This window comes from Cyprinus carpio, chromosome A16 (genome assembly GCF_018340385.1).
Source record: "Cyprinus carpio isolate SPL01 chromosome A16, ASM1834038v1, whole genome shotgun sequence".
NCBI lineage: Eukaryota > Metazoa > Chordata > Actinopteri > Cypriniformes > Cyprinidae > Cyprinus > Cyprinus carpio.
The window spans coordinates 7,863,350-7,884,220 of NC_056587.1; the positions used below are offsets into that span (position 1 = coordinate 7,863,350).

General features: G+C 37.0%; 2 protein-coding genes across 4 annotated transcripts; one reads left to right on the forward strand and one right to left on the reverse strand.

Moving 5' to 3' along the window:
- The first annotated feature begins 844 nt into the window (after positions 1–844).
- LOC109104738 (zinc-binding protein A33-like) lies at positions 845–4,582 on the forward strand. The gene is made up of 6 exons (XM_019118015.2): positions 845–1,385; positions 1,626–1,721; positions 1,956–2,189; positions 2,393–2,466; positions 2,579–2,694; positions 3,506–4,582. The coding sequence occupies exons 1-6, from the start codon at positions 939–941 to the stop codon at positions 4,042–4,044; spliced, it is 1,506 nt and encodes a 501-aa protein (XP_018973560.1). The 5' UTR covers positions 845–938; the 3' UTR covers positions 4,045–4,582.
- Positions 4,583–7,117: 2,535 nt separating this feature from the next.
- Positions 7,118–18,661, reverse strand: LOC109105279 (histone-lysine N-methyltransferase SETDB1-B-like). 3 transcript variants are annotated; one of them, XM_042772357.1, is made up of 22 exons: positions 18,445–18,661; positions 16,712–16,937; positions 16,295–16,458; positions 16,174–16,217; positions 15,534–15,831; positions 15,188–15,389; positions 15,040–15,113; positions 14,551–14,741; positions 14,234–14,363; positions 13,914–14,049; positions 13,691–13,822; positions 13,241–13,529; positions 12,520–12,872; positions 12,016–12,132; positions 11,719–11,888; positions 11,270–11,461; positions 10,557–10,721; positions 9,632–9,804; positions 9,375–9,462; positions 8,883–9,121; positions 8,666–8,754; positions 7,118–8,386 (listed from the first exon to the last, which is right to left on the reverse strand). In XM_042772357.1, the coding sequence occupies exons 2-22, from the start codon at positions 16,933–16,935 to the stop codon at positions 8,269–8,271; spliced, it is 3,588 nt and encodes a 1,195-aa protein (XP_042628291.1). In that variant the 5' UTR covers positions 16,936–16,937; positions 18,445–18,661; the 3' UTR covers positions 7,118–8,268. The 3 variants fall into 3 exon arrangements, with proteins under 3 accessions (XP_042628291.1, XP_042628289.1, XP_042628292.1); XM_042772355.1 differs by having other exon boundaries at positions 11,219–11,461; XM_042772358.1 differs by lacking the exon at positions 18,445–18,661 and having other exon boundaries at positions 11,219–11,461; positions 16,750–16,886.
- Between the last annotated feature and the right edge of the window lie 2,210 nt (positions 18,662–20,871).

The window sequence follows — 20,871 nt, forward strand, 5'->3', positions numbered from 1 at the left end:
GGTATTGCCGGCCCGAGACTCGAACAAACAACCTTAGGGTTAGGAGTCAAACTCTCTAACCATTAGGCCATGACTTCACTGATCTCCATAGCTTCTTTTACAGGCCTGAAACTGTATCCAGTGTGTCTCTCTCCCTCCTTGCAGATGAGGCAAACCAATCTCGGTTCACTCTCACAGAGAAGTTTAAGTGGTTCCATATGCTCAGAGCATAGCATTTCTTCAGCGGTCCTTGGAGTCTGTTGTCTTATCTTGAGTTGTTGTTGTTGTTGTTGTAAGATGTCCACAATGTTTCTCAGCACTCGGTTAGCTTTAAGATCTTGTCTGGTGAAGTTTTGTCTGCATTCCGGGCATTTGTGAGCACCTTCATGTGATTCCAAATAACTTGTAATACACTGTCGGCAGAAAACATGCTCACAAGGTAAACTCACTGTATATTATACCATAACCAAATATGACACACCAATGGAATAATATTGTTAAGTGTTACCACAGTATTGATGCAGTTTTCTGGACTTTTCTTATAAAAAAAGCAGCTTAGCTGAGAACTTTATGTAAAAAATGGTATAAATGGTTTATGGATTTTCACAACCATAATTTCTCCCTATATACTTTTTGTGGGGTGCAAAAAAGTTTAAAATATTTATTCAGCTATGTAAATATTACAATTACATGGAAAAGGTTATGGGCAGATTTAACAATGGACCTGTCTTTGCTTAATACAAGTGTTGACTGAAAAGTATTTTTTCTAATACAATACAATCTGAGTCTGTATTCTATTTTTATATGTTTATGGGTATAAGGTGTGATATTCCGGTTTGGTTACTTTTTAGTTATATAACCTGTGGGAGGAACCATACATAGTTATGCAAACCAAATTTGAAACCAAAAGTGTTCACTTATGAAACTAAGTGTTGGCAGAATTTGAGAAGAAAGCTAAAATGAATTCAGCTATGTCTTTGCAGATAAAATGCTCAGTGTGCTTGAGTGATTTTACTGATCCAGTTACACTTTCTTGCGAGCACTCATTCTGCCGGGAATGTATCACGGGCCACATGCAGGCCAGCCTGGGACCAAGCACCTGCCCAGAATGCCAAAGGCCTTATAACGAAGAAGACCTGAAATCCAGCCGTTTACTGAGGAACATGACCTCCACTGTGAGAGAGCACCTTGCTGAGCTGAAATTGGATAAATCTACATCTAAAGAAGGAGCAGAAACCTTAAAGCTCTCAGAAATGGAAAGGAATTTGATGTGTTCGGAACACGATGAGAAACTTAAACTGTTCTGTGAGACTGATCAGAAGCTGGTGTGTGTCATCTGCAGGGATGGAGACAAACATAAAGGACACATCTTTAAACCAGTGAAAGAAGCTGCTCAGATCAACAAGGTAAACACGACCATTTGCATATGAGTCATATCTGACTTCCTGATGAAAGCACTGCAGATTAAAAGCTCCATTCTTTCATTTCAAGTGTCTTTCAACCTATGCTATTTGTGCCAAATTATTCATGGCATAATTAGGTTTCTAAATCTGAATCCCAGGCTTATTTCATTTCAGATATCCAGAGAAGCTTTTCTGTTCTCTGTCAGTGTTTTTCAAATCTGCCTGATGTGTCTTTTTCTGTAGGGGGAGCTGAAGACAGCTTTGGGTTTTCTTGCCAAAGAAAATAGACAGCTGGATTGCATGATCCAACAACAGACAACTGAGATCACCAAAACTGAGGTATTAAGGTGTATAGAAATAAAATGAATGAATTATTTGCACAGTCAGAGACCAGGGTTCACATTTCATTTACTTTCATAAATTCCTAATGCCTTGACTCATATTTTTGGCTTATCTATTAACTTAGCAATACATTATAAACACAGTTCATGCATACAATGGCTTGAATTATATTATATTCTTGTAAAATATTGTATTAATTATATTATATTGTATCCTTTTTTCTTTATTTAGGGTAAATCCAAATCTTTATCAGCCCAGATCTCTGCTCAGTTTAAAGAAATGCACCGGTTCTTAAGACAAAAAGAGGACGAAGTGAAGAAAGAGTTGGAGAAGGAGGAGAAGAAAGTTATAAAATTCATGCAGAATAATCAGTCTGTGATAAACAGAAGGTTCATGGAGAACAAAGAGAAGGAGATTATTCTGCAGTCAGCTTTGGAGATTGAGCAGCCTGATCACTTTCTACAGGTCACAACACATTTGATACTTTTATTTTTGATGGGTAAAGTTGTTTAAAAAAAAAAAAAAAACCTTAATCACAATTTATTTACAAGAACTTGGAAATATGATGTTAATATATTATGATCTATTATAATGCATTACCTATGAGTTTTTGATTACAGTTATGCTTTATCTTGTACATAATAAATAAAGCACACATTTGTCTGCAGTGGTGGAATGAAAAAGGATTTCCAATGACAAAGAACATGAAGCAGAAAGCCGATATGACACCATCAAAAATCAAGTAAATAAAAAACAATGATATTACTGTTATTTAGGTCTAAATGAGATCAGTGTGTGTTATCACTTGGGTAGAAATTAAAGTTTCTCTATGCTGACTTATCTATAACTTTCAGGTATGCGTCAAAAGTGAAAGATCTTACTGTGCTTCCTGATTCTCTTTTTCTTGGCCCCCATGAAACTCACCTGCAGTTCTTTGTGTGGAAGGAGATGCTGGGATCCATCAAACCAGGTGAAAAATATGGAAAACGCTAGCACTTGTAAAGAAAAGTGTTAAGTTTCATGTGGGGTTTGATTTTAGACTTTGGTACTGTGCTTGTCATGAACCTCTATATTTGTCTTGTTTTCTGTCAGCTATATGTGAAAACTAACACGTAAAAAAATGATATGTTAAATAATATGATATGATGCTTATTTAAATGATATGATGCTTATTTTTTGGTCAGATCTATTAAATGATACAAAAAATACAATAAATAATAATAATTTTAAAAACCTAGTGTAAGAATAAAACTTCTTAGAATTCAATCAATCAATCAATCAATGCATCAATTTCTAAAAACTTTGAACATAGGTTTTAAGATAGATTATTTAAAAGACCTCTCTTTTTTATCATTTTGAACATCTTATCCTTATCATTGACACGTTTGGCAGCTTTTGTAAAGGTTAGATGGTTAAATAGATAGAATAAAGAAAAGACCAATCACAATTCACTATACAAATACATCAGACATCAATATGCAAATTATTTCACAATGGCATATTTAGTCAGTTTTGCATATTGAACATCAAACATTTCATTGATGTAAATCAACAAGAGATTTTCAAACTTTAACCTTAATTTCTTAAAAATATAAACCAAAATAGCAGGGAAAAAAGTTTGAATGGAGGAAATCTATACATTAATTGCAGAAGTTATATTTGTATGGTTATGGATTTAAAACACTCCGTAATCAGAATGTTTTTAGCATAGTGCTGTGTTGCTAAAACTTCTCATTCAACAAATAATTTATCATCTAATAATGTTTCTGTCTGTGCTGTAGTTCCTGAGAGTCTGACCCTGAAAAAATCTGGAGAGTCGTACTTAAAAGTGTCTCCAGGGGGCACCAGAATCCGACAAGCTGACAGAGTGACTGGTCTGTATAAAGACTTCAACCCTGGTACAGTTTCAGAGAAAAACTTCCGAGCTGGTCAGCACTACTGGGAAATAGAGGTCGGAGAAAAACCAGACTGGACTGTGGGAATTAAGATAGGTGCAGAAAAACAGCTGAGTGCAACAAAGTCAGCTGAGAGTGAGATCCTGCTCCACCTTAAACACAGTAAAGGATACGTTCTGACCTCTGATGGAAAGGACACTACACTGAATACTCGAGACAAACCACAGAAAATAGGATTGTATCTGGACTGTGAGAGAAAGCAGGTGTCGTTCTATAACGCTGATAACATGTCTCAACTGACCCAGATAAACTACAGCTCAAAGCAGCCTTGCTGTCTCACTCTGGTTCCAGGACTTTATCTGGATGGAATGAACAGTGATCCTCTCACTGTCTGCTCATATGAGTTTAAAACTGGCAAACACTAACATGCTAGCCCAGTTACTAGCTGCACATTTTTTGAGACATGATAAATGTCTGAAATTTGAGACATATGGATATACATAGGTATTCAAGACCAGATTATAACAAAGATGTTTTGCTGAATGACACCACAATGATATAATTTTTTTTTTTTTTTACATGTACATCTTTGCATTAATTTTTAGATGGCTTACTTCTGCTTTTCCAAAATGATCTATTAAGTTATCTAGCCAAGATATATGCGTGGTTTTCTTGTAAATGTTGTTTGATGAGCATACCTTATTTATCTTTAATTTTATCCAGTGGCTTCTGGTGTATAAAATCAGTAATTACCATATTTTCTCTTTAATTTTATGTCAATATTGGTAATTTATCCAGTATCAGATACCTCCCACTGCTTTCATGCTTTTTGGACTGTGAAATAAACTCAATCATGAAATAAACACCACATATTTGTATCTAGGGTTAGGAGGAAACATAAGTAAGGAGTTGTTTCTGCATCGAAACAAATAATGATAATATATATATATATATATATATATATATAAATATATATATATACACATACATACACATCTGTAGATGTGTCATACGGTAATTTAACTAGATTATTAAAACATAAAATCCTTCTGTAAAATCCATAACTTAAAGATTAGATCAATTAAAGTTAGAAAGATCAAATTACCATGTATTTATATTATGATTTCTGTTTAAATAATAAATTCATGTTTATTAAGGAAGCTGTCTTGCCTCGTTGATCACTGAATTTAATGTCATATTAAAAGTAATCTATGGAGCATCAGAAAATGACACTGAAAGCTGTATACAAATATCCATAATATCCATACACATTATGATAAATCTTGCTGTAATCTTATTTATAGATGTCACAGAATGTGGCTAATCAGAGCTCACGAAGACAAAAATCACAAAGCAAACAGTCTTTAATCCAGCTTACACAAGAAATACTGAGAAACAGGTTTCTGATGCTGTGTCAATTGCATCTGGGGACCATGTCTGTTCAGTTCATACATACTGTGACAAGAATAAGACATGTATAAATACACTGTTGTGTAGTAACAGCAGGTGTGTGTCATCTCAGTGTTTAGGTTAGTGATCTATGCATCTATATAGCTATATAGGTTTTAAAAGGAATTTAGTTCACTGTATAGTGAAGATAGAAAAACCTTCATAATAAACACCCATTTTATCCCAATTTGGCTTAACTGCATTATTTAAATAATAATTATAAAAAAAAAAAATATTCAAGAGATGTGAGAGACTGATGATGTGTAGGAGCTGTTGCTGTAGTTTGGCTTGGTTTCTTCTTAGAGTTTGAGCTGCTGACTGTAATAAGTGTTGTTGAATCCATTAGACCTGCAGTAGATGAACGTTCAGCTGCATCATACTATTGAACATTAATATAGTAATTTCATATACTTGATCATTACATCATGACATACAGTTTGTGATCCATCATTAGTTTTGGTGTATTACCATCATGGCTATTTCTAGGAATAAGTTGCTGCTTTAGGGGGCCCCCAAGCCAGCAGGGTGTTATTCATTTACTTATTTTTAAAATTTCAAAACTAAAAGCTGCAGTAAGCCTCGTCCAGATGTTGTGGCATAAACAGACAGTTAAGGACAAGGAGGAGAAGCACAGCCAGACATAAGTGTATAAATGTGAGCTGCATCCTGGTAAGATGGTGGTTATTTGTTGTCATGCATTCATTTTTTTAAAATTAGCTAGTATTTTGCAGTTTTTCCAAAGGCACATGTTTTCAGACATTTTTGGTTTCTATATAAAGAAACTAAGGTGTATACAAGACGTGTAGCTACGAAGGCATCACTGATGAACCTCCAAAAAGAAATTATGTTAAGCAATATTGGAGGTAAGTAGGACTCATGAACCCCTTATACTCAGAACCGGCCCTGGTTACAACATAAACACATGATATATATGTATATATCTTTTCATGAATGAATTATATTATTAATCATCATGTCACGTCTTTGGATCAGAGAGTCTTCTGAAACTGATTAAAGAAACTTAGTTCCTTACTTTGACAGTATATGTGGCTGAGGTCTTCAGTTCATTTCTCTGAGTAACCTGACATCTCCACTCTCTGTTGTGATCTTCATTCAGGAGTGTTGTAGTCAGAGTACTGATACACTGTCCTGAGGTGAATGATACCTGATATCTGGAGTCTGTCTGCAGATTCACACCAGCCTGATTCACCCAGATCAGCTGAATTCCCTCAGTACGGACCAAAGTATCACAAGGGAATTCATTATATGAATTTAACCGACAGGAGAGAGTCACAGAGCTGCCTGGTCTGATCTCAGTCTGTGAGGATGATGAAGAGACTGAAACACAAAATGACACATGAGTGACTATGACAGATTATAGTCTATTCATTACTCATAAGAGTGTAAAATAGAGAACAGTTCCATTAAAACTGAACATAATCAATTCACAGAAACACTGACCTTGAAGAACATGCAGAAACACTTGCATCAGATCCTTGTTGGTTTTCATTCACATATTGTCGGCAGCTGTGAGATCCATAATCTTCTTTTGACTTTCTTGATGTTCAGAGAGCAGTTGGAGCCCAGACTCAGTCTCTCATGTCTCTCTATGGTAGGTGAAGTTGGGTAGTAAATTTTGTTTATAATTGTTTTTTTTGATTATGTTTATTGAATAGAATAGTAAAGTTGGGTTATGGTTGTTGTAACACAAGCCAGAATAAACTTTTTTTTTTTTTTTTGCAGTTGTTCAAATCACTAACATTCTCTTAACATGAAAAGAAACGTGCATCATATTTCTGCATGTCACACTATGCCTAGTATTAATGCATTCAGAAATAATACAGTATGCAACGCAAGTAACACTATGCAGCTCAAGAGATTACAACATGAATAGCTGCAAGAATAAACAGAGCTTATGGTCAAACAAACTCTTTCCCAGATTAATTCAGCTAAACCAATTTTTATAATAGCATGTCTTGTAGAGAAAATATTGATTCTGTACCTGTGAGAAATGAACAGAGAATAATCAGTCCAAGCAGACACATATGATACTTGTCAGCCATTTTATTATGCGCTTAAGCCAGTCTTCCTCAGTTCAGCCCTAATAGGTTACACCTCCTCTAGAGAGCCTTAACTTTTGTCAACTGTGAAATGTCCTTCAGGGTAGGAACTTCCACATACTGGCTCAACACTCATGTGATCATCTCTGAACCCAGTGCTGAAGTTAGCACTGTTAGTTTCACTTTCTTCTTTTTTTTTTTTAGTTTCCTTAAATTAGATTCTAGTGATATAATCATTAAATTATTACTGGAATGTTGCTGTGTCACATGCTGTAAATTTTCTGAATTTAAATTCACAATGAAAAACATTTCCATTTTTCAAAAGCATTAATCAAGTGGCCATCAAACTTCTTAGAATACTTGACCAAGCAAGCAAATAAAGTGTAATGTGTTGTTAGACATCAGATGGACTATTTTCACTGAGCTTAGTAACAGATTTCAGTTTTTTTTTAATTATGGCTTGCTAGTTTCCAGTGATGTACATTTTCAATTAGCTTTAGTCACCTAGTTACCCAAAAACCACTTAAAATGAGTGTCCACAAGATCAGTTTGTGACTTACCACACCCGTTAGTGTGCCTTGCAAAATCTTCCATGAATTGACAATAAGTGTTATACACTTACATAAAACAATGGGTGACATTTTTGGTCTTTGTAGAACTTTAATTCAAATTGTGACAAAAGTACAATTTTGTCTGTTTTCTTAGACTTGTTGACCAAACAAAAGCACATTTACACAGTAGCATATAATGAAAATCACAAAACCATGAGTAAAACTACATATATAAAAAAGCTGAAGATTGACTAAGCAAAACATTAGGGTACTGAAATTGATGTATAAAAAAAGAAACGGCTGTTTACAGAAAGGATTGCATAAACCATAATGATAGATACCACAGGGTTTAAGGTGGAACTCTGTGAAGCAGGGCAATTGAAAACAAGTATACATACACTTTTTTACAACTTCAGTAAGTTCCTGAACAAATTCATTTTTGTTCTGTGTCTGTTCAGTTCTCATCAGTAGCCCAGACTTTATCAGATAAATCCAACTTCCAGGAGCTCCAAATAAGTGTTTCACTGGCACGTCTACAATAGGAGGTACCTTTAGTATGTGTGTGTGTGTGTGTGTGTGTGTGTGTGTGTTACAGCAGTCGTCCTCTGCATTCTGTTGATCCACAGCAGCACAGAAGCTCCTTGCCTTCCACGCTGCCAACTTCGTAATTATAATCCCACGTCAGCTCCGTCCCTGCTCGGATTCGCCTATAGAAACACACAGGTTAATACAAAGACCACAGCTACATTTACATGCAATTTAATAATCTGTAAATATTCTGACTAACAAATAATAATGTAAAACATTTTGAGATTTGCTAAAGATTTCATTTAACAGTGTTATTAAATTTGGAAAATTTGACAGTAACATACCAATGTTAAATGTCAAAATAAAATAAAATAAAATAGCCAATAACTGGTACGTAAAATTATTACATTTAAGTGCTTAAAAAAAAAAGGCATAACAATGGCTGGTTTTATGCTCACTTGCTAGCAAAGAAGGCCACCCATGGGAAGCGGAGATCATGAGTATCTACAAACACATTCTGGACGAACAGATTGGGGCTGCAGCTATGCTGTGGGACAAAGAGACAGAGGAAGAGAGGATATAAACACAGTAGTTGTTAACTATCACTGAATTAAAAATCAAGTAAAGAATCATACCCTGAGATCTTAGACTTATGTCAATGTCTGTTGTACTCACATTAAGGTAGCGTCCGAGGTTGCCCTCTAGTTTGGCATCAATGATATAACAGGATTCTTCCCCATCAAAAAACTGGCGGGTGTGTTTAGGGCCACTGTCGCCCCCGCCACCTCCCTGTCCATGAGATGGGCCTGAGCCACCTCCTCCTGCCCCCCCTCCTCCTGTTTTCACCATCAGACTGTGGGACTTCAAAGCAATGCCACGTGTGGACTTCACCGCCACCTGCCTCTTCACCACAGCTGAGAGAGAAAGAGATTGCTTGTTACAGAGACTTCATGAACGCAAGATTATTCAACCTTTTAATTTATACAACCTTCTCTGTTATTATGACAGCACCTCCAAGATGAGCATCTCATCATAATAAAGGGTTAAAAGGGGTTCTGCCTCTAGTACAAGTAGACTCAGTCAGCTGACTGAAGTGTAGCAACAGTTACACCGATGTAAGGAATGTAACATTGGAAAACAAGCGATTTCCCCTTTCCTCCACCTCACCTTGAGTCTTTTTCTCCCTCTCCTTGTTGTCATCTGATCCTGAGCTGATAGTCTGCACATCATCACTGTCAGAGAGGGTCATTACATCCTAAACAAAAAACAGAAGGAAAGATTATAATAAGAGTGTAAGATAAGAGGAAAAATAGATAGAGATAGCAGAGAGTGTATCAGATAGAATGAGACAGAAAGAAAGAGGAACAAAGAGACATTTCATGCGAAAACTAAAATAGGAAATAGTGTGTGAAAACTAGACTGACCTTCTTCTCCGTCTTTATCCCTCCCTCCACCTTGACGCTCTGATTTGCAGAAGTGGAAGACTGGCTGGTGAGCCAAGATGCCACTTTACTCTTCCCGGTCTCCTCTGGCATTGGAGGTGGCTTCCTCTCTTCACCTGTGGATGCATTCAGTCCATCCTTACTGTCCTGACTCTCTACAGCCAAGACAGAGGACGAGGAGAAAGTCAATTATTTACTTTCAGTGTACAGAGTATCTTGTTTTAAACCTCATTAATTTAAATGATACAATCTATATACAAAATAAGTAAAACTAGCAAAAACATATCACCACAACATAAAATACAGAAAATTAACAATATATTATATTATTTAAAATATGAAATAATAATGACAATAAATAAATATTATTAGTAATTGTTCAAGATATTTCACTACATAAATCTATATTATATAATATATGAAATATAATAATAATAATAATATTATAAAACATTATTAACACTTCATGACATTTACCACAAAAATAAAATCAAATAAATAAAAATCATACAGTGTATGTGACAGTATTTTTACTAATTATTAATTGTTATGAAAATCCTACCCTGACCTTGTTCTTCACGTTTTGTGACAATTTCAAAGAGTTCTAGACACAACTGAATTTCTACTCAATCTTGCCCTCTAATGGCCTGTCCTCTGTCTTAGTCAGGGTTGCCAGGTTTTCAAAACAAAAACCGCCCAATTGCTACCCAAAACTAGCCCAGGGGCGTTTTGAGGGGAGCCCCCTGGTAAAATTTGCATTACTGGGGCTAAATATCACGATACTGGGGTCACTTCAAACCGCAGACATGAAAAACAACCCACGGCAACAGTGTTAAAGTAAAACCGCGGACTTGGCAACACTGGTCTCAGTGTTTAATCTGTCTTCTCCTCACTCATGTTTCCTCACCTTCCTTCATTCCCTTGGCCTGTCTGCGGGTGGTGTAGCTCCTCCACACTGAGCTGGTGGAGTAATATGTGTCTTTCACAAATGTGTCGTCGGAGCTGTCGCTCTCATCCTCATTAGACTCTTCATCTTTGTCATCATCACTGTTTTCAGATGAATCGTCTTGACCTAGTAATAAAAAATATTATATAGATGTCATAAGATTATAACCTTTACCTACTGAATATGCATCGCAGCAAAATTAACTTCTCAAAATCAAAACTGCAAAACACTACACTAAAATAAATGGCATGTGGTTAGATTTATTTTTACTTGCTGATCATTCATATTATTTTTAAAGAAAGATAAACTTTTAATGCAAAGAATTAAGGTTTAAAAAAACTGAATGGATCATGTTCATAGTTTATGTGATGAACTACACCTGCTAGGAGACCTGTGAGAACTTGAGAAGAACGGACTTCACACTAAATCACCTAGAGAGCAGTTAGTTAAGTGATTGTTGCAAAGGTGTCTCAAAAAAAGTTACACCTCCGCCTTAGGAGGATTCGTGATTTTGACACCTGATTACTCCACTGAGTCCGACTGAATTTTTTTCCTCATTAACACTGATATCCCCATAGCCACTCATAGTACTGAATAGTCAGATGTGTGCATAGGTCTCTCACTTTTGCCAGTAGTGCTGCTGTTACGCTCCTCCATCTTGATGGTGGATTTACCGTGTTGGGAGGAAGCAGGTAGTTTAACCCTGCTCATGTCCACCCCGCTGCCCTCGCTGTCAGAGCAGTGAGCCTCACTCTCGTAACCTTCCTTAAAGTTCTCCACGCTCTCAATGTGGTCTAGATTGGCAAAGTATTCATCACCCATTTCCAAACCTTCTTTATCGGCAAAGTCATCTGTCAGGATTTTACCTGATAGAGAAAGAAACAATCATAGAGAAAGAAACAATCATTACTATAAAACACAAAAGGCCCAGTGCTGGACATCTGCAGACCCTCCTAATGATGAAAAGTATGTCATACAGACAGTATGTGGAGTGGAGACGGTCAAAGCAGACTTTAGGCTTAAGAGAGAGAAGCTTAGGTAAGACGAAACACTGGATTGATTGGTTTTTTTTTGAATTAACTAAATATTATGTTTTTTATTATTTTTTTAATAAATTAAATAACTGCATATATACAAACAAATGAGCCCTTGGCGACGTCATCAAGGCAACGAATGCCCCAACCTTTATTTTGGGTCTTAAAGAGTTGCAGTCGGACCTGCAAACCGTGCTGAACCAGACGGTTAGTGCACATCTGCGGATTACAGCGGCAGCGCTTATTACATTCATAGATCCTGAAAATGCAAATGAGAGGGGGAAAAGGGAGACAGGACAATTAAAAGGAGAGACATTAAGTTGAATGGTCTCACTGTAAATCAACATGATAATGACAGTATGGAGGGTTGGTTATATATCACAAACCCTGTAGGGAGGCACTCTTCCAGTCTCTTGTGATGGTATCCAGCGTTGGGGTTGATCTGCCCACCTGGCGCACACCCTGTAGCCTGCAGAGTCAGCTGATGACATGAACACTTGGATCTATAAACAAACAAAAGGTACAGAACAAAGGACATTAGGTTTTTGGGAATGTCTGATGAAAATGATCTAATGTTATTGACCTTTACGCACATGATGCACAAGGGTCATTTTTATATAATTTCCTGTTTTAGGATTTTTTTTTTTTTGCATTAGTGGTCACTGACAGAATTATTATTATTTTTATTTATTTTTTTATTGAAAGCCATTTTACTGGAAGTTCCAGTTATAGAATTTTGACAAAAAATTACGAGGTCAAAAAAAAAAATCACAATAAAATTAAAATATATTGTAAAAAATATTTTAAAAGATATATGCCAAATTACTTAAGATTTTATTTTCTTTATTTTAAACAGGCCTTTTCTCAATCTGACATTCAGTGATACTAACTTGTCTCTGCAGCCATCAGTGCAGTCACAGCCCACCAGGAAGTCTGAGCTGGTGTTAATAAAGACTCCATCTGCTGGGATCCTCTCTTTACTGTAGGCCACACTGGGCGGAGGAGTGCTGTCGATCTCATTCACACAGGACAAGGGAATGTCTTCGCGACCGCCTGTGATGTCCCGAATGAAGTAGAATGGCCTCTGGGGTTGGAATCGACGGTCCACCAGCACATAGGGGTCCAGACAGAACATCTCCAAGAAGATGAAGTCACAGTGTGTCTGGAAGAGGTAGCGCTGGATTTCTGCCATATTTCTCAGACTCAAGCCACACGGGGACTTGTAGATGACATGGAATGACATCTGAGTGGGAGAGGAAGAGGGTTAATATAAATAAGTATGTGTACTAGTATCAACCATCAAGCTCTTTGGAGATCAATTACTTACTTTTTTTGGTTGATCACTTGTTTCTAAAGGTACGGTCACATTAGCAAACTGGAAAACAGGCTATTTTCCATTCTCAATACTAGAGCAATGCAAGAAGGACAACTCCCATACAAGTCACTTTCAAACCATGCAGCTTTTTGACTGTCAACATGACCAACTTGAACCTGATGCAAAATTTCCCCATATAGGTTTTTTGCTCTTTTTGCAAATGCATATTGACTGGATTCTGAACTCAAAATTTTGCCAAACAGCGGTAATGTGACCGCACATTAAGCCACACAAACCTTGCGGTTAAGGCGTCTGCGGCCAGTCATGCGGCGAAACTCGTAGAGCAATGGTGTAAGAAGTGGGTTGCGTCCTCGATGCAGGTTGGGATGGGTGGGCCGGATGCGCTTTAGGCAGTCAGGTGTGCAGTTGTGTGTAAGGTAGAAGAGTCTGTCATTCGGAGCCTGGTACGATGGCTCCTGAGGAATACGCTCACTTGTGAAGGTTGACACAGTTGTCTGCAAATTATGCAGAGCTGGTGTGATTGGTGTCAATGTATGCACAGGTCCAGACTGCAGAAGAAAGAGCCTGCAAGTAAGAGAACAAGACATTGGTACAATGTGTTTCCCAAATATGTTTAGTGTTTGAGACACTAATACCAAGCATAAATGCTGACACAGAAGCAAAGCACAGAAAATGTGACATGTACAGTGTTTAGCAGATATACAGTGCCTGGTTGTCACACTAACCTGGAGGTATTCGTTTGGTGAATAGTGCCGATTAGTGCTTTGGGCTGAATGTCAGAGGCTATGGCCTGACGAGGCTGCAGTGCAACAGGACCAGTGCTCTTTTTAGCCATTTGACTCTTTAAACTAGGACTCCTGAAATGAAATAGAAATAGATAACCATTGTTTAACGCTTGACCTGGATTAAACTGGAATATTTAAGAACAGTAGCTCTTGAAGCATTCACTCTGTGCGAGAAGGCTGTGGGGGTCCGGCAGGCATTGGACGAGGTGGTGGGATCTGTGGGGCTGCAGGCCGACTGGAAGCAGAAGCACTGTTGTCACTAGTGTACTGCACTACAGGGCCCTTTGTCCTCAATGCTCCTAAAAACACATACACAGTTTTAGTAGGATGAGAATTGGAAAATGAATGCAGAGAAGGGACAGACCAGTGAATACTTAAAATACCGGTTGTAGAGAGAAATGTTTACACATACATTTTCACATAAAAATAATGCATACAATATAAAAGACAAACACAACTGGACAACACAAAGCAATCTGTTACCCATATTGGGACGTTGTCTTTGTTGGCCAGCCATTTTCTTCTCTTGACTGCTAGCTGTGTTCATTTTCAGATTAAACATGGGTTCTAGTCTTGTTGAGCCACGATAAATCCACTCACTCCGCTTATCATCCTGCAACATAGAATAAACAATACTGTTCACATTCTCAGGTTGTTTAATGTTAGTTGAGATTCTGAGTTTTTTTGACATACATAAGGGATAATCTAAGAAATCTAGCAACAAATTAATAATAATAATGATAATAATGTAAAAAAAGTAATAACTATAACATTTTTGCTATATGTGATGCCGAGCTGACCAGGAAAAGCATTTTGACAAGACTGCCATCCACTTCTTCCACACGGCTTTTCCACCATGTTCCCTCCCATTCCGTCTTTATGATCTGCCCTGGCTTCAGCAGCACCATGGGTCTGTTGGGATATGATGTGATGTACTCCTCAATGAAATCTCTGCATGATGCATCCTCAATATCCTCCCAGGTCTTTTTTACTGAATATGAATTGAGAGAGAGACAAACATAGAGTTCAATTAAAACGTCTTATTATTTACTTTCTATTTATTATTATTTTATTAATTAATATAATTAAAATAAGTTATTTAGAATTTATTGCATTATTATTTTACAAAATAATAAATTATTATTTTTTTGTTTGTTTTACATTTAAAAGATGATTCAATGAAAAATCAAAATCACTTAAAGTTATCAACATTGTTTAATATTATATTAACAGAGAGAAGGCAAAAATAGAAATTGCTGTAAACTAAAAAGAAGAAACAAGTTTCTTACATGGTCTGCAGATCGGGTACAGCTCAGGCAGGCCCACATATGAGGCATAACCATCATCGAAAAAAATTAGGAACCTGCAACAACATTTAATCAGTATACAATGCCTTCTATCCTTCAATACTCTTCTAAGGTCTTCTGTTCATCTTACCTCATACGGTTCTTGCTGTTGGGCATCTCAGCAACTACGCCTGCATAGAGCCAGACTTGATTGCCATCCTTGTACCTGGCGACAACACGGGCACCAACAAACAGCCTCTCCAGTGTTGGGTGGTAATCAAATGCCACGTGGTTCCCAGAGAGAAGACTCTTCCCTTTATTCTCAAACTTCACCTTGTACTTAAAATTGTTCCCTGTGAAAATTTGATATTAAAATAATGAATCAAGTTTTTTTGATTAAATTCAGCCTTCACATACACACACATAGCAGGATGAGATGTACAGTTCAATCTCAGAGAAGGATTATTCAATACAGCGAATAAACTGCATGCACTTACCCACTTGTTTGATGGCAACAAGTGTTCCACGATGCCACGTCTTGGTTCGTTTTTTACCTAAAAGTGTCATGTTGATCTTGATATTATCCTGTTTTATATTAGGGTTTGGTTGAGTGGGTGCGTTCCTTGGACCTGAGGACATAAACACTGCTGGAACAGCTAGTGCACCATGGGATTGTGTGGGAGGGGACACTGCTTTAGCTGGTGTCAAACTCGAGGGGGCTGTTCTGTTGACAGACTGGGCCAGGTTCTGCACCTGCTGAGATGTTCTTTGAAGAGCAGCTGAAGCCTCCTTAAATTGAAATGAAATACAGACACAAAAGGAAACATCAACTAAATCACCTGACAAACAGCTTTATGAAAAGCTAATAGTATAGCATGAGTATGTGGTTATATTTATGTAATTTTGGTGTATTTTCAAGGGTAAAAATGTCCATTGCCTTTTGTTAATTTCATTGATTTCAAATCAAATCTGAACTCTATGCAAAATCTGTGGGGAAATCTTTCACAGTCAAAAGAAATTACAGATTGTGTGTATTTCTATTAAAATGACTGGATTTCACTGGCGAAAATTCACCAAGGTTAAATGTGACCGCACATTTAGGTTTGTTAAGTGATACAAATGACACATTTCTCTTACCGCTGGGTCCTTCCCTGGAGTTACAACCTTCTTGGGAGGAACCACTGTGGAAGAAATCATGCTGTTACTGTACATATTTGACATCCAAAAAAGAAAATAATCTAATAAATGTAACCCTTACCACATCCCACAGCAATGACATCGTCGTCATCATCATCGTCAATCTCAATGACCTCAGAAGTGTTTGCCTTGCCTCCTCCCTCATCCTCTGAGCTGCTCTCATGATACACCAGACCCATCTTACTGTACACTTCCTTCACCAGAGCTTCACACTGAACCACAGACCTTTGAAAACAGACAGGTCCATGTACTTTCTCCTCTAGAATTAAGAAATACTACATTTTTAACCCTATAAAATGGTGGCTTTTGGATTATCAATCATGTTGTCCTGAAGTAGTCGCTTGTTTTCAGTCTTTGCATACTGTGTCATTTTGTTTGTGTTTGTTGGGTGTTTGACTGAAGTCTCATTGGTTTCAGATTTTCACTTCACTTTTAGCTGCTTTGATTTCAAAGCATAAATCTCCCATTTTAAACTTACTCTGAAGCATTAGAACAAAGAGCATCCATATCAACAACCTCCTTCTCCCTCTGCTCCACCCATTCCTGCAGCTGCTCCAGCTGATCTTTCCTCTGCCGCACGGCCTCGCTGCTGTCCACCTGCTCCTCGATCCAACTGCGCAGCTCGTCCAAAGACACCCCTAACTCCTCCTCCAACTCTGGATCCAACTCCATCTCTGAGGCCAGACTGGCATCCACCTCCATAACTTTGAAAGAATGGGAAAACAGTGTTACCATGTTACAGCAGGAATCAAAAAGCAACATTTAAAAAGTGTATTCTGTAGGTCAACTGGTAGCTACATTTCCCATCAACTGTGGATCAGTCTCTCATATTGGCCTGGAGGAATTTGTTGGTGTGTTTCCTTGCACAAACTGCTCTATGCAAGACCTTCCACAACATTTAGATGATAAAGTCCTGTAACAGTCAGAAATTTAACTTGGCCATTCCAAAAAAAAATTTTTTTTTGCCACAGGATCCACTTTTTCAGTTTAGGGTTAAAGGGTAAGTTTTTAACCAGCTTTGTATTTTTAATTTTTTTTTTTTTTTTCCATTTTGCCAGCAGACAATTACCCCTTTAAGGGGTTAACAATCACATATATTACTCTACAGCAATATTTAGTCCTGAAGCATTTTGGTCAATAGCATAAAAAAAGAAGATGCATGTATTATTTGTTATAAGACTTAAATGAAGGCTGCACTGTGCCTACTCAAAATTCATTGTAAGATCGCAATGCCACATAAAAGCAAAACTGCATGTCTGCTGACAGAAAGTAACTTATATAATTGTAATTTGTGCAAATGCATTTATGTCATCTCTGAGCAACATTAAAGATTCTGTGTAAAAACCTAAATGGGGCAGCTGTGGCCTAATGGTTAGAGATTTGGATGACAGAGGTTGAATTTTATAGTCTCGGTGCTGGCAGGAGTTGTAGGTGGGAGGGAGTGAATGAACAGCACTCTCTTCCACCCTCAATACCTATGGCTGAAGTGCGCAAGGCACTGAACCCCCAGTTGCTCCCCGGGCGCTGGATATATAGCTGCCCACTGCTCAGGGTGTGTGTTCACGGTGTGTTCACTTCTCACTGCTGTGTGTGCACTTCATGGGTTAAATGCAGACCAATTTCGAGTATGGGTTACCATACTTGACAAATGTCACGACTTTCACTTTCACTTTAAATGCCACATCAGAAGCTTTTATGACTGTGCCTCCTTCGCAGTGCAAATTTGGCACATATTTCTCTTATGATTGCAAATGAAATATAGAACTCTAGCAACATCAGATATACTGTTGCAAATATACATCACATGGGTAAAGTAACATTTCTTTAAAGAGTTAAATGACTCGTTTGGGGTATGTCAACACAACCTGTCTGATCATGTAGATAGATAGCATGGCTGTAAATGGCATCTTAACTGCCATTCATTTGATAAGGAGAAAAGCTGTGTTCATAACACCTGCAAATGGTCCGCATGTGTAAAAACACTTCAACAACCATAATTCCTGCAGGTCAGGAGCCCTACACGGCGCGTAATTACACGGATGAAAGCTTCATTGTGATCATCGTGTCAATTTCTGCTTAAAATGTAAATGCACACGGCGCACTTTAGTTGTCTTAAAAGGCCAATACATGAACATATAAACAAAAGATCTGTAAAATACAGAATCGCGTGAGCTTTATTGAATTGTGTTGGTGCTAACTGGGCTAGCTTACCTCCCCTAATGTGTGTGTCCCTCCAGCTCTTTTATGGATTTCTCCTTTTCGCCGTGCATTAAATAAACAGAAAACCAACAATAGTATGTTTATAGCCTTTTTCTATTCCAGAGACATTTCAGTATAATTGTTTTTATTTGAACATAAATTTTCCAGTCCTCGGACACCTCGCATGCAAAAACCGCAATGAATGTGTTTTGGCTGATGACGACGCTACGAGCTGACCAATTGCTCGACTGCGTGACGAGTGAGTGGCACTTGAAGTGAGCAATTGGTTGAAAGCAAAAGACCTGCTCACGCCCCACGAGGCTAGTACACACTTGAGAGATGCCTGACCTGCAGGACTATGCTCTACGCTGCATCGCACAACGTGAATCAAACACAATTTCGCTCCATAAAAACTATCAATACAACTAAAATATCTATGAAAAATAATTTATTAAAAAAATGGCCATACCGCAGCATTAACTGACAGCTCAGTATTAATAAATACGAAACTTTTTTTTTAAGATAAAAATACGCCCATAGCCACAACCAATGCAAGCTTATTCCTGAAACAAGGATTTCATTTCTGACATTTTCTGTTAAATCCTTTTGTTACATGAAGGTCACATTAAAACTCTCCTGCATTTGGTACATAATCACATAAATATAATGTAGTAATGGTTGAGATGTAGGACAAGACACTTGGAACTACGCGCACAGTAAGTGATAAGAAGTTCTATTCATTTATGCGAATCGGTTCTTTCGAACAGTTCGTTTCAGTGAACTCGGTTCTTTTGCGTCCCAAATGGCGTACTATACACTATGCATTTATACACTATTTACTATGTTCTCAATCATGTACAGTATGAACTGTAAGGTTATATTGTCATTCATAATCTGTCTGATAGCCCCTCCCCCTTCGCTACGTAATTAAAACTGCGACAGTTGAGTGCATGAAGTGTCCAACATAGGAATTTATTAAAAGAATAAAGCTCGATTTCTTCAAAAACATTTTGGAATTCAAAATTTCAGTGCATTGAGTGGAAATATGCATGGAAGTTGCCTAAAAAATATTGTATAACGTTTAGAATAGCCTACTTCATCTGGTGTATGCTGTTAAAGCACTTTTCTTATGATTTTATACTGATACAGATAGACTACCAAATGTGATTTTTGTAGATTGGAGACAGAGCATGTTGTCCATTTATTTTTTAATTGCATTTATAGCAGAATGTTTTAATTGACATGGAATGTCTTTTTATAGATCTTTATATGAAAGTTTCTGTCTGAAAAAGATTTTTGAGTTTGTTTGTTTGTTTTTTGATAGACAAAGATGATCACCAAATGTGACTTTTAGTCTTAATCTTTTTGATTATATGCATAAACAGAAAACAAAATAGTAAACAAAAACTTTTTTTTTTTTTTTCAAAGTAGAAATGAAACCTTATATTGAGTTACTTCTCTTGGATTGAAAAAAGTAAAGCAAAATGCACAAGGATTTTGTGAAGACTTTAAGTTATTTGTATGACAATCATACACTTTGTATGTATGTGTGTTTCTGTTTGTTTGTTTTTCCTATTTGTTGAATATATGTTCAAGAAATTGTTATTTCATTATATTCTGACATGTAAGTGAAAAAAAAAACAAGAAAAAAAGTGTCCAACATTTTCGAATGTTTTCCAACATTCCACACTTCTGCAATTTGGGACCCACCTTGCCTCATATCATGGCATATTACAAATGGAATGCCAAACCTGACAAAATTAGAAATAAATAAATACATAAATAAATATACAAAGAAATGTAAAAAACAAACAAACAAATATATAAATAAATATTCAAAGAAAAGTAAAAAATAAATAGTTATTTATAATTTTCCTTATGTATATTTTAATTTTTTCCACATTTATTTATTTCTACATTTCTTTGGCCATAATGAGGAGGGTTTGTTTTATCTCAGGAATAGCAATAGAGCCAGATTAGGTGAGGAGTAAGCTTTGAGGCCACAGTGACACCTTGTGTTGTGCCCAGACAACATACAAGAAGTGTACACGAAGTGCCTGTTGACTTAGGCTGCATTTACACTGCAGGTCTTGATGCCCAAATCCGATTTTCTGACTATATCCGATTTTTTTGACGACCCGCTTAAATCATCTTTTAAAAGTGACCCGTATCCGATTTTTGCATTTACACTATACACTGCTGAAAACTACCAAACGTAGACGTTCTGACTCGGAAAAGGAAGTAAAACAGCACGAAATACAATGGATGCAGATGCAAATAAAATTAAACAGTGGTTTTGCTTTCCATAATATATTGAAAAGTCACAAACAAAAAAAAAATCAGCAAAACATTGGTCTCGTACGCGGCGGAGAAAAAAGCGCTAAACCGTGCCTCCCCATATCTCGTGAAATGTCTTTAAACTTATTTATTTCTGTAACA

Coding starts and splice junctions, on each gene's coding strand:
- LOC109105279 (XM_042772355.1), bottom strand. CDS start 16,935: ATGGAGGTGGATGCCAGTCTGGCCTCAGAGATGGAGTTGGATCCAGAG. Junction 16,459..16,711: donor CTTTGTTCTAATGCTTCAGA/GTAAGTTTAAAA, acceptor CTGTTTTCAAAG/GTCTGTGGTTCAGTGTGAAG. Junction 13,530..13,690: donor CACCAAACGAATACCTCCAG/GTTAGTGTGACA, acceptor TCTTACTTGCAG/GCTCTTTCTTCTGCAGTCTG.
- LOC109104738 (XM_019118015.2), top strand. CDS start 939: ATGAATTCAGCTATGTCTTTGCAGATAAAATGCTCAGTGTGCTTGAGT. Junction 2,190..2,392: donor AGCCTGATCACTTTCTACAG/GTCACAACACAT, acceptor ATTTGTCTGCAG/TGGTGGAATGAAAAAGGATT. Junction 2,695..3,505: donor GCTGGGATCCATCAAACCAG/GTGAAAAATATG, acceptor TCTGTGCTGTAG/TTCCTGAGAGTCTGACCCTG.